We start from the raw sequence: 13,365 nt of genomic DNA, 5'->3' as shown, positions 1-13,365 counted from the left end.
ATATGTGTGTGGCTTGACCATCAAGTACCACCACCCCAATTATTCTAAAGAAAGTTGCATCTAGCTCCTGATATGATTGGGACGCGGTAATGTTACAGCTTTGCGTCCTGATGGTTTTGTCAAAAGTTAAACGAGTTAGCTTTTTATTTCGCGTAAGCGAGATCAAAAGCACAAGGACAACTAGAGGGTGGTTGTAAAGGCTAATGAGACAGTTGAGCTGATTAGTTTAACTAGGCGCTATAGCGTGAGAAGGACGGACTGGTCACATGAGAGCTCTGAAGGAACAGCACGGCAATTGTACCACATGCATGGATCGATCGTGGATCCACGCATGCCTACCAGCGAGGCCTCGCCGGCGCCGCTGTGTCGGTCACCGCCAACCAAATCGTCTGGTCCGGCCGGGGGAGCAGGAGGAGGAAGATGCGGAAGCGTGCCGTGCCGCGCCACGCCGCGCCGTGCACGCATTACCATGCACGTGACGGCGACGGCCAGGAACATGCGTTCGCCCACGGGCTCGCGCTCTACGGCCGTTTGAATGCTCGGCTAGGGGTGTGATTTTTGTTCAATTCTGCTATTAGAAGCTTGGTTGTCATGTGCGACAAAAATGGGTTGTGGTTTCTAATTTGTAAAGTCTGGTGTGTGTTCGCCCGACAGTTTTGGTTTAGCATTCTCCAGCCCCTGAACTTTTCCCATTTAGCACCTAGACACACAGACAACTCATTTGCAGACTGGTGGAAGAAGTCTTGGAAGAAACTACAAAAACATCTACGAAAGGGGTTCAATTCACTTGTGATCCTTGGTGCCTGGGTTATTTGGAAACACAGAAATGCCTGTGTCTTTGATGGAACAACACCAAATTTGCAGGGAGCTCTTCAAAGCTTTAAAGATGAATGTCACCTATGGCAAATCTCTGGCGCCAAAGGGCTTGCTGCCCTGAGCCAAGGGAGTTCTATAGTTGCTAATTAGAAGAGGTCTAGTGTTGGTCAGGTCCCTTTCTCTCATTTATTTGTAATAGTCCGGTGTATGTTTCAGGTACATCCCTTACTCTAGTCCAAGGTAAGGTGATGGGAATGTTTTTGGACTTTTTCCCTCCCTTAATACAAAGATACACAGCTCTCTTGCGTGTTCGAGAAAAAAGTCTGGTGTGTTATTATTTTTTCCTATTGGACATTGTGTTTGGTGAAATCATTTTAAATTTCGTCTCCCCACACATTAATTTGTGGAAAAAGTCTACATAAACCTCTCACCTATCGGCAGTCGACTACTTAACCCCCAACCTATAAAATCGGGTATTTCACACCCCAACCTTTTCAAAAACCGGACAAATAACTACCTCAAACTGTTTTGAATGGTGGTTTTGTATTTTTGTCTTTTTTATTTATTTTGAACGAATATAAAAAATCATAGTAAATCATAGAAAAATTATAAAAATGAAAAATCCAATTTCATTGGACTCCACATGAGCAGAACTACACAATGAATATATATTATGGTATGTTTTAATATAATTTTTTTGCTGTAGATTTTTATCTATTTTTTATATAATTAATTGGAATAATTCATAACTGCAGTTTCTATAGTTTGATTGTGATGAAATTTTTATGGTGACCTAATTATTGTACGCTTGAACTGTAGTAAAAATTTCATACTCATTGGGTCATGTATTACATAGTTATAGATTTATTTAGGGTTTATACTTGTTAAATCTATAACTAAGTTATATATGATCCAATAAGTACGAAGTTTTTATTACCGTTCAAGCAAACAATAGTTAGGACACCATAAAAATTTCACCGCAATTGAACTATAGTTATGAATTATTCAAATTAATTAGAGAAAAGAATGGATCAAAATCTACAACAAAAATTTTGTACTACAGCATACCATATTATATGTTCACTGTGTAGATCTGCTCATGTGGAGTCCAAAAAAATTAAAATTTCTGTTTTATAATTTTTCTATGATTTACTATGATTTTTTGATTATTCATCCGAAATAAATAAAAAAGAAAAAATAAAACCACCGTCCAAAATCGCTTGGGGGGTTATTTGTCCGGTTTTGAAAAGGATGGGGGTGGAATACCTGATTTTATAAGTTGGGGGTTAAGTAGCCGACTACCAATAGGTGTGTGTGTGGGGGGGGGGGGGGGTCCTGTAGACTTTTTTTCTTAATTTGTTTCTGCTTGAAGGTGTTGTGCACTTGTGCTTGGTATTTGTTTTTGTCTCAATTTTGGACCGCCTGTTTTTTGTAGAGATCTTGACATGGATCTCCTATGACACATCACCATCACTAAACCCGATTCGAATCAGCTGCCTCAGCGACGAGACCGTATGAAGCTGCTAATAATACTGCAAGGACGAGAGCAGATGTGGCTGGCTGGTCATAAGATTCCTCATTTGACCATCATGTAGCGATCACAGCCAATCTCCCTTTGTAGCCTAGCCTAGGCAAACAGCACACCACCAAAGCTGGTGCTCGTGAAGGATGCATGTGGCTTGAGAGCCACACATGAATGAGTGGAAGCAGCACGACAACTGCAGCCACTGCTCACATGATCTTCCATTCAGCATGTGCCGTTTTTGTTTTCAGAAGCTGCAGTGTCAGTCTGCATCAGTAGATGCACGGCTGCTAATTTACTGTTATGCTCATGCTTCCCAGTGAGCACACCACGCAGGGGCCTAACATTCCTTCTGTAAACCTGGACGTCCTGCTTCTGGAGTTGGGGCTCAGAATCATGGGTTCTAGATGCAGCACAGAAAACATTCACCTGTTGTTGTCTGGTAATAGTATTTATCATCTGCTCTGTCAGTAACCTGGCCTACCAGAAGAAGGATCTACTGTTGTCAGTGCTCAGTGCTGCCTAGATCCAGATCCTGGAATGGATTAATTACATACTCTTCTGTGGTCCTCAGATCTGTTGCAGCAATTCTCTATATTATTCACTGATGTGTCGATCCTTCGCTGAAATGTCTCACTCCTCTGCATGTGGATGCAGAAGAGGGGTGAACCACAAGGATCCATGCTGAAGTACAGCATTATGTATGCTACACCAGTGAAGAACATTACAGACTATTGTCAAGAAACAATGTCTGAAACTGAATATATATCCTAATATCCAAATGCTCTGCTACTGCATTCCGCACAAATGCACAAAAAATACATGGCACATTAGAGAGATGGATGTGCCAAATCCAATGTTATTCAAACTTCCTGAAGGGTTCCATGGAAAGAAAAAGCTAAATACCTTTCAATTATATGGACAGCAATCCCAATCAAGTCCATTTACACCTTTGTTACAATAGCTTTTTCTTTGCAAAAACCCCATGGAGTGTATGAAAGTGCTAGGTCGCAGTCAAGAGCCAACAACTGATAATAGCTATCAAAGATGAGAAGCCAAAACAAAAAGAAGGGCAAAATAGGACACTATTAATATCATAATGCAAAACTTGTGGATCAAAGAAAAAGAAGAAATAATTTTAGTTTTGTATTTGAGGAGTTTCCCAAAGTTTGTTTCTAAGTGGTCTCTGAGATAAGACGAACTTCATATAGATCATCGCCACCTTTTCCTGCATTGGTACAATAATGTTGCAACAATGGGTGAGACAGAGTATAGAGACTTGATAGTATTCCGGAGCAATACAAAAATTAGCGAAACTAACCAATTTCCGCCTTAATACCAGGACCAAAAAAGGAGGTGAATTTTGCCTGCAGACAAATATGTGCAAGGAATCAATACTCATATAATCTTACACACCTAATTCTATTATGGATTTTGAGTAAAAGTACAAGATATGTTTTGTCTAACAAGATGCGTATTGTTCTACAACATCCAATTATTTTCAGGATGTCCAAGTTGTGGTATACTGGAAATATCTCCCAACTTGATTTAAGGAACTGAGCTAGCCTGAGAGTTGTGGTTGGTGTACACCCCAAACCACCCTTGTTCAAATTTTCTTCCAACTCGAATTTGGGTGCCTATTTCTTCTTATTTACAGCACCACCTAGTTTTTTATTTAAAACCTCCTTCTAAGGTATGTTTTTTTTAAAAAAGCAATTGATTATCCAAAAAAAAAACTCATCTATTTCCAAACTGCTTCTAATGTTTGTATGCTTATAACACAGTATTGGTATTGTTTCATGCTTCAGGCCAAACAGGTAACTAAAGGAGGCAGTTTCACCTGTCTCTTCTCAAAATCAGATAGCTCCAGTGCTTTCGCTTCAAATACCAGAACTAAACTGTATTTCCCATCCTCAGTTACCTACATTCAAATATTACTGTGAATCCTGTATACAAAAATCCATAGAAGGAATTGAGCTGGCCATTGGAATGTCCAAAAGGTATAGGGATGACAGCAAAGACTGTCTAAATTTTCCTTGTGCAGCACCTACTTCATGAATTAGGTAACAAGACATATGAGGATTATATTCATGGAACATCAATTAACCTGTAGCAAACTATACTTTCGAATTATTGGATCCAGAATCACTTCCCATTTATTGGATCCAGAAAAGACAATGTGCAGCCGCTGGCTTTGTCTTAGGATAGGGGGATAAAGAACACTTTATCTGTGAACACCTAGGTTCGCATCCCTCTCAATTGGATGCTCTAACATTTATATGGTAGCAGAGAATCAACTGTGGCATTTATGGCTTGTTTCAAAAATAAAATGAAGGTTTAGTTCAGAATTTTTGAGAAACCATAATCTCTCTTAAGTTCCACCTAAAGTCCTAAACCATAGTATCCGTTTCCTCATAAGAATTTCATGCCTCTTTGATATTCACCATTATGTTGACTGATCACTCAAATAAGGAGCAGTTGATTGGTTACAGTACTAGATCACTAAAGTTAATGGTCTTTTATATCAAAATATTTTTCGTTATGGAATGGTTGAAGTAACTGCATAAATTGTTTCAGTAACATTCTTTAACAATACTAATGTCAACACCACAATTACCACACAAATTGTGTGCACAGTCTGAATCTGAAGTCATCTTGTACTAGTTGATAAATTCCTGGACTCATGAATTTACCCAACTGTTAAAAAACAGTGCAAATATAAAACCACTAATTATGTGATTCACAATTTGCAATATATGGAATGCTACTCCAAAGAAGAAAAAAACAGACCACCAGTGAACTTACTTCTTCTCGAATTTTTTGTAATATAGGTGCATTACGTCTAGGAATACCACCACCCTGTCATTTAGGGCAAAAAGAGAAAGCATAAGAGGAAGCAACAAAAGGCCTCACTATGAAGAGAAACATTTGTAAGACATACCAATGACCTTTAGTTGAATTTTGAAAATAGTGGATATTAATAAAGTAAAACCATGTTAATTTGATGTAAATGGACAGAATGAAGAATTACCAAACCATATTGAAAGATTCGCTGTAGCGCTTCATCCAGGTGCTGCTCATCCCCATATCTAAAACGTGTAACATCACTCCTGACCTAGAGATAAGCAATGATGTCAGATTAACAAATGTACTGTAAAAATTTTCTGTTATTTGATTGTATGTTTGATCCTTCTAAGCTATTTTGTCAGTTCAGATCATTCAACTTTTTTTCCGTGCAAATGCAACACAATATTACCTTAACCAAAAGGAAAAGTTCGGGCTTGAATGCAAGAACTTAAAAGGTAATGCACTGTTAGCTCAATAAAAGAATTGTGATAATTCCTAATTAGTATGATTAAGCGTGTGTAGCAACTTAATCAAGGGTCTAAGCTACCATAGTGCGTGGCATCAGAATCAAATAGATCATCAAGCTCTGGTTGTAGTAACTATCTAGGATTCTGGTTAGGAGGTAAGTTTTAAGTAATATTGTGATGTCAGTATTTTTTTTGAATTTCACTTATATCAGTCTATTGCATCATGATGTTGATAGTCATAGTTTAAAAAGTAAAAATTAACCAAGGAATCTATTATTTGCCTTTGTTAGATGCTCCATGTAGATTGCTAGAAATTAACTAAGAATCCCAGTGATACACATTTCTATTTTAATCCTCAAGATTGAAATTTGTGGCATCATGTGGTATTATGATAGTAAGAACATCAGGTGGGGTTGAAATTGTGTCAGGATCTTTTCCCATGACCTATCTTTCAAACAAATTTCAAGTTTGTCTCATGTTTAAAGTTCTGCCTTCAGCAAATATTTGGTTAGGTAGCCCAATTTTAGTTTAGATGAAAATATAATGGGATACAAACAGTTCACCACATCATACTAAATAGTCATGTTTGATCTGATGAATAAAGATTACCTGCTTCAGAATAGGGGTGGCACACTTTTCTCTTAGAGCAAGAGCATCAGCGTAGGTTATGCAGGGCACTGGTTTCAGTTCTGCATACTGCACATAGAAAATTCAGAAGAAAAACATACCTCAGCAAAGAAATCATGCACCTTTCAACCTAAGTTACTGAAATATTATCATTCAATTGAGATTCTCGTTGCAAACTGCATCTCAAGACTTAATTTCAAGCACAAAACCTCGAGGCACGTAATTTAGAGAAGACGAATGACTGTCAGAGGCACCTGCAGAGCCTAGAGGTAACGGGATTGTCCCTAAAGATGTTATCCAGTAATGTATTGTACATGTACATATATAGGGAAAGTTCTTGCCTTCAAGGCCATGCCGATGATTGTGAGAGGAAACCCATAGGTTAGCAGCAGCGCTGACCACTCCGAGCCGGGAAGTAGGTTGAAATACGAGCCGAATCCATACCTAAAATGCAAGCACACAAGGCCTCCATAACAGGGCATTCTGAATATCTTATTAGACGGACAAGACTGGGGAAAAATTCAGAACTCACGACAGGAGCGAGATCCCAACACCCAGCCCAATCACACCGAAGGACACCTGCAAATGACCAGCGGTTCAGCACCCAAGGACTCAATTGCTCGGTGTGACAACGGTCAAGGCGCAGCGACCATGTCCCAAGAAGCAAGAAATAGCCGGGGCCGTGCACCTTGGCGAGGGAGAACTCGTCGTCCGGGACGGCAGCCTTCCCGGCCGAGGCGCCGGTTGGCTGCGCGGCGGGAGCCGCTGAAGGAGGGGACGATGGCTCCGCGGCGCGTATGGGCGCGACGGCGCGCCCCAGCCGCCGGGGCGGAAGGGGCAAGGACACACAGGTCGCCCGGCGGCGAGGGGAGGCCGGCGCCGGGAGCACGACGAGCGCCCGGACCGCGTGCGCCGCGCACTGCACAGACATCCCTCCCTTGCTCTGTCTCTGCACCACGCGTCACATCAGTAGTGAAGTATTCTTGAGGGTTCTCGCCGCAAAATAATTTCTCTTTACCCTGGGCAAAATTTGGATGGCGACGAACGGGAGGAGCAGGAGGGACGGGTGGTGGCTGGGGTTTTGGCGCGTGTGGGAAGGAACGAGTGGATCACCCACAAACGAGCGGAGGCCAGAAATAAAATAATAAAAATTGAGCTGGTGTCTAACGAAGTGGAAAACTGAACATGGGATTAAGGCCACTATATTCACCGTGCTAAACAGTAATTTCCGAGTTTTCTGATCACCTTGTGATACAAAAGGCATGACGGCATGTAATACTTAATAGCTACGCTTATATAGAAGTTCAAGTGGATTGCGCACATTATACTCTTATACAAGACTATGTTATCCTCCATATCCAACAAGTGTGATTAAAATTGCAAACGAAAAACCCAAAGAGCAATACATCACAAAAGCATGATTGTTGATTGCAAATGGAGCGATCATAGTAATCATTGCGCCTTTAATGTTAGAGCTCTTTAAGACCCTGGATGCAACAAGACGATCAACAAATGAATCATCAACTACGAGAACATGAGTGGCCATGATATAGGTCGACTATGCAAACCCTTGATATTGGATTGTCTTATAGGAAGTTGTTCTGGGAGTGAAGCTAGGTGTACATGTATATATAATTAGTTGTGGCATGTGGGCATACTGTGTAGCATCTGATTATCAAATATTGCAATACGATGAGCGAACATGTCCACACGTTTTGAATATAAATCTTGCAGCTATATTGACAATATATTTAGATTATGAATAATTAGTAGCTGTACTTACAATAGGGAACAATTAATAGTAGTAACATCTAACTATCATATCTTATAATATGGTGAATGAACGTATCCGTAAGATATGGAATATATCCACAATGAACTCCCTTCATAGATGGTGCAAAAATTAGATACCTAACAACTGTCATGCATATCACTGCATGTCAAGCTTGTAGACATATCTAGTGAAAACACACCATACACCTAACCCATTTTGATATGGTCTAGTAGCAGTCCATGAGTGCTATATACACATGTGTTAGTACCAGTCCATGAGTGTTTTGTACACATTTGTCAGTATCAACTTACTAGTAGGGCAAGGAGGGGTCTGACTTAAAAGCCTTTGTTTTCTAACCATGTCACATCCGGGTTAACCTTTTTACACGAAGTAAGACCCGAACTATAAGTGTGGTACAATGTGTATGATTCTTGTGATTGTGTGTACGATTAGTGTGTGGGCATATGACACATGATACATGTGTGCTTAGGAAGGAACACATGACATGGCATACACCGACACTAGAGGTAGGAAGTGCACTAAGATAGGGCATCCCTATACATTTTGCCCAAAATTAGTTATGGTTATGTTGTTAGACCGATGAGGATGTCTTTGTCCTTTGCGCGGTGGGGGGTTTGCATGTGACACTCGTCCCAATCTTGATATGGCCTTGTAGTGGCTCATAAGTGTTCTGTACACATGAATTAGTACCTCCATTAGTGAAGATGGAATCAACTTGTTATCCATTTTCCTCCAACCATGGAGCCTCTGATTAACCTTTTTACACGAGACCGAAGGTATAAGTGAGATACAATGTGTGTGTAGGCCCACCCCTCGAAGGGCTAGGCAATTCAGCTTGAATGGCGAGGTGTTACAAATGTTTGCATATGCCTAAGCTATTGAATATTTTTCATAACTATAAATGAATCATCAATGATAATGGGTTTTGTTCTAATTGCAAATAAAATTTCAAGGGAAAAATGGACTTAATGTGTATTCATGTTTTCTCTATCTCCTAGTGTGTTTGGGGCCATCTTCAGAAGTCAGGGTATGAATTCCATATATCTTTACTTTTCAATAAGACTTTGCTTATTCAATGTAATGTTCTTTTCATATTTTCTCTTTGCTATGTTACTTTTCACTCTACTTTCTAATGCCTAGATGGAGAAGAGGAACAGTTATGGGTTAAGTATTCAGGATGTGCTTTAGCTATCTCTTTCCGTTTATGGGTTCCATGCCTGCGAGGGTTGCTTTGTTATACTTCGATTACGACTGCTTGTACTGAGCATAGTACAAACATGGTGTTTATACTAGAGATGAACCTTGGTTTGCGTCCTACCCTACAAAATTTCAGTGGTAGTCGGCAAGTGGTGACAATTCTATATGTCCTTCATAATCCATCATGTTCGGGTAGTTTCACAGGGGATGGTGATGAGTCCTATAGGCCTCTTCTTATCCTTGTTTGTGGCTGCCTACTATAGTCTGCAATGTGAGTAGAGATGACTAATTGATCACTTCATTGCTATCTTCATATATTGTAGTACACGTAATGTCTCCTACGCTACTATACTTCTTGAGCAACTAGCTCATTTTGCTTTACTACAGCTTGGCTTGATGCAAAGGAATGATGCTTCATAAGAACCTAGACTTTGACTCGGTAATCTCCTGAGTGGTTGTACTATTATATTTCCTTCTCACTTTCATCATTTGTTTGGCATAGCTGGTGACATTTAGATAATCTATAGGTTAGTATCCATCGCTCCTGCTTCTCTTGAGAAATACAATATTTTGGAATGCCCTCGAGTAAAATGCTACAATGGTGTTTTGTGCGCTTGTGGATTTATTTTATAGCCTTAAGTAGTGCCAAAAATATGGCAATGGTGGAAGGAGATCATCCTCTTCTGCTGCATGATATATGCTTTACCCTCTTTGAGGTAGGCAACTGGGAGCTTTGGACAACCCAAGAAGATTATATAGATCATAACCTTTATAACTTGTAAATATTTTGTGTAGAAATATGTGCTATTATGTGTATGCCTAGCATAGATTTATCATATTTTCCTTCGGGGTTTATCAAATTTCTATGAGACTTGTGCCATAGTTTATTCGAAGTTTGAGTAGGTGATGGCTGACTAGAGGGCATTGTGTGCAGGCCATAAGTACGCCTTTTATTATCCATGCTGGCCATCCTTTGTTGTGTAAGCTTCTTCTTGTTAAACATATAGATGTGTATGAGCTTGTATTCAGGACGTGTCAACTTAGGACTTGTTAAAGGCTGGGAGATCTTTAGTTGTTATAGTTTATCTCTAGTCTATCTATAAAGGTTGGTGTACAAGATCTCCTGGCCTTGCCCTCCGAGTTGTACCACTATATATGTAAGGCATGCACAAGTTCGACTTGTCTATCTCTTGCTGTCTCTAGAGGGTGGAGCCTTCGCCAGTTATATGTTCAAAATGTTTCCTTCATGGGTTCCTAGAAGAAGAGAAGAAGTATATATGAAACAACCACTAGGATATGGGGACAAAATGAGATCTCCATAGGTTTGCAAGCTTGATAAAGCACTTTATGGTCGAAAGCAGGTGCCTAGAGTGTGGTATTCCAGGTTGAGTACAAAGCTATATGAGCTCGAATTCAAATCATCTAAGGAAGACACATCTTTGTTCTTGTATATCTATATGAGTTGGGCTTTAAGCTCTCGAGCCATGTGAGTGGAGCTAACTCCAACGCCATCAGGAAGTAGAGAGCCCTCATAGTGTTTTCTGCTCCTGAAACGTCGATGGCTGTCGAGTACAAGCGTAACCATTAAACTGGGTCTTGATTACCATTGTACTTTTGGAGATTGACAGGCTTGAACTCTTTAGGGTACTCGGCGTGGGCCAAGTCGTGACTCAACACCGGGAACCAACCAGAGTCGTTGAGGTTACGCTCTTGTCGTTGGGAGGTGATCACGGTGCACGCGTCGCAAACTTGTGTTGATGTGTTCGCGCAAGTTGCAATTAGGGTCGACGTAGCCACGATCTCATCCACGAGGTGGTCGCTCCTGTGGTGCGGCTTGAATCGGTTGCAGATTCCCCCCTTGATGGTTGCCTCATGGTCACTTTGGTCTAGCGACCTCTTGTTCATCTTGGTTTCCGTCGTGTTGTGCAATTTGTTGCTGATGCGGCCGCTGGTTGGTGCCCCTGCCAGGAGTGTGGCTATCTTGAACAGCCGCGCTCGAAGTCCTGGAGGCAGTGCGATGAAGGGAAGACATTAGGTTCATCCCATCTAGCTGGACGATTGCTTGCCTAGTAAGCTGAAGCACCCGATCAGTCTTTGGATTGCGTGGAAGCCACTGTAGGAGGAGTGTGGCCTTGGCAATACTCGCAATGGGAGTATTGAAAATGCGATCATCAACTTCTGTGAACTCATGGTTGAGGCTGCGGGGGCGAGGGCCGGCTAGGGCCCTAGGGTTGCGCGCACACATGAGAATGTCCATAGTATGTTGAGCGCGCTTTCGGTTTCTTCTCCTTCTTGCTTCCTTCCTTCATCATCATCTTGAGGAGCATATGTGGTCTGCTCATCAGTAGAGATCTGGTCGAGCATATCGTTTGGGTCATGGAGGTTAGCGTCGGGATCCCCGATTGTAGCCATGAAAACGTGATGCTCCAGTGAGTAGCTTTCAAGTTCGGAGCTGTAGTTGATCGGAATAGTGTCCCATGAACCTTCCTCCATGATGAAAGTTAGTGATCTGCCTTGCTAGTAAGGTAGATTCGGGATATAGGCCACATGCGAGAGCCATCGAGCTATTCTAGGGGCTCCAAGCCTCTCAAGTATACGAATCGACCTTGTAGCATTGAAGTAACCACTATATCGGTATGGTTGCTCGAAAAGATTTTGGTTTCCCTCCTCTGAATTTGGGTAGTTGTCGAAGATGGGTGCCTCCCGACGAGTGGTGGCAGCCTCATCTCTGAGCGTGAGTAGGTGATCCAAATCCACCTCTAGTGTGGAGAGGGATATGGATTCGGCGGTCTTCTAATAAACAGAAGCCGCATTGCACAACCTGAATGAGAGTTGGGTGCGCGAAGTCCTATATCAGGTGGATTCCGATCTAGGAGCAGATGGACCACGAGTCAAAGTCAAGGTCGGGAAGCAGCATCTCGCAGAGATTGTCGACGAAATCATCGATGGAGCTGCTCCGCCTTGCCGAAGAGGCTTCTGACTATCTGGGGTTGGCTAGGTGGCTGTCATAGACACCCAAGTAGTTGGCGACGTAGACCTAGGACCCGAAGATGAACGTGGTTCCTTGTTCAGGCATGACGTAGTTGAAGAATGCCATCGAATTCACCGGATGACCTTTATTATGAATACCCCTAGCTAGCGCGCCAGCTGTCGTTGTTTAGCAGCCAAGCCCACCGAGGGATACCCTCGAGGTGGTTGTTTGTAGGTAGGGTATCGCCAAGGCTTGGAACCGATGGTGCAAGGAACTCAAAGCTTTAGGCAGGTTCGGGCCATCGAGAGCGTAATACCCTACGTCCTATTTGATGGTTTGTATTGCCTTAGAGGTTGATGATGTTTTGGGGTCCCTTCCCGCCCTTATATAGTCTGGGGAGATAGCGTTACATGGAAATCCTAGCCGAATACAAACTTAGGAGTCCTACCCGAGTACTACTCAGGTAGTTTCTTTCTATGCGACTAGTTCCACTCTTATTCGGGTAGTTACAATAGGATAAGATACATACCATTTGCTATCCCTTATTCTAGATCATTCCACAGTTGTGAGTAGTCCCGCTACCTCGGGTCTGGCAAAGGAGGAGTCACAATATTTCTCCTTGTCTATGTGGACGGCATCATTGTGGCTAGCTCTACTCCAGAAGCAATTGTTACTATTTTGAAGCATCCGAATAAAGATTTTTCATTGAAAATTTGGGTAATCTTCACTATTTCCTGGAACAGAGGTAAACAGAGTTCATGATAGAATTATATTGACACAAGAAAAATATGTCAATGATGTCTTGCATCAAGTAGGGATGAGTGCATGTAAATTAATGGCTACACCTCTTTCAACAAGTGAAAAGCTTTCGATACATGAAGGAACACCACTTGGATCAGTGCAAAATATCTTTCGGAAAATCCATTGTTTCATGCAAGAACTAAAAATATTGAGGTTGATTATCATTTTGTGAGAGAAAAGTCTCAAGAGGATTACTGAATAACCTCACAGGATTAGATTGAGGGGGAGTGTTAAACATATAGATGTGTATGAGCTTGTATTCAGGATGTGTCAACTTAGGACTTGTTAAAGGCCGATAGATCTTTAGTTGTTGTAGTTTATC

The 13,365-nt window shown here is 41.5% G+C and overlaps 1 protein-coding gene across 1 annotated transcript; it reads right to left on the bottom strand.

Moving 5' to 3' along the window:
• Window positions 1–3,183: 3,183 nt before the first annotated feature.
• LOC120679204 (thylakoid membrane protein slr0575-like) lies at window positions 3,184–7,385 on the bottom strand. The gene is made up of 10 exons (XM_039960740.1): window positions 7,298–7,385; window positions 6,968–7,228; window positions 6,812–6,858; window positions 6,621–6,723; window positions 6,262–6,348; window positions 5,370–5,453; window positions 5,144–5,197; window positions 4,179–4,259; window positions 3,660–3,705; window positions 3,184–3,566 (listed from the first exon to the last, which is right to left on the bottom strand). The coding sequence occupies exons 2-10, from the start codon at window positions 7,208–7,210 to the stop codon at window positions 3,514–3,516; spliced, it is 798 nt and encodes a 265-aa protein (XP_039816674.1). The 5' UTR covers window positions 7,211–7,228; window positions 7,298–7,385; the 3' UTR covers window positions 3,184–3,513.
• Between the last annotated feature and the right edge of the window lie 5,980 nt (window positions 7,386–13,365).

The sequence above is a fragment of the Panicum virgatum genome, chromosome 6N, assembly GCF_016808335.1.
Source record: "Panicum virgatum strain AP13 chromosome 6N, P.virgatum_v5, whole genome shotgun sequence".
Classification (NCBI taxonomy): domain Eukaryota; kingdom Viridiplantae; phylum Streptophyta; class Magnoliopsida; order Poales; family Poaceae; genus Panicum; species Panicum virgatum.
This window is presented reverse-complemented; position numbering and strand designations above follow the sequence as displayed.

Bases quoted from the DNA above. Each gene is read 5' to 3' on its own strand.
- LOC120679204 (XM_039960740.1), bottom strand. From the start codon at position 7,210: ATGTCTGTGCAGTGCGCGGCGCACGCGGTCCGGGCGCTCGTCGTGCTC. The intron at 6,859-6,967 runs GTGCACGGCCCC...GGTCATTTGCAG, and splicing joins ACGAGTTCTCCCTCGCCAAG to GTGTCCTTCGGTGTGATTGG. The intron at 3,567-3,659 runs GTTAGTTTCGCT...GTACCAATGCAG, and splicing joins TGGTATTAAGGCGGAAATTG to GAAAAGGTGGCGATGATCTA.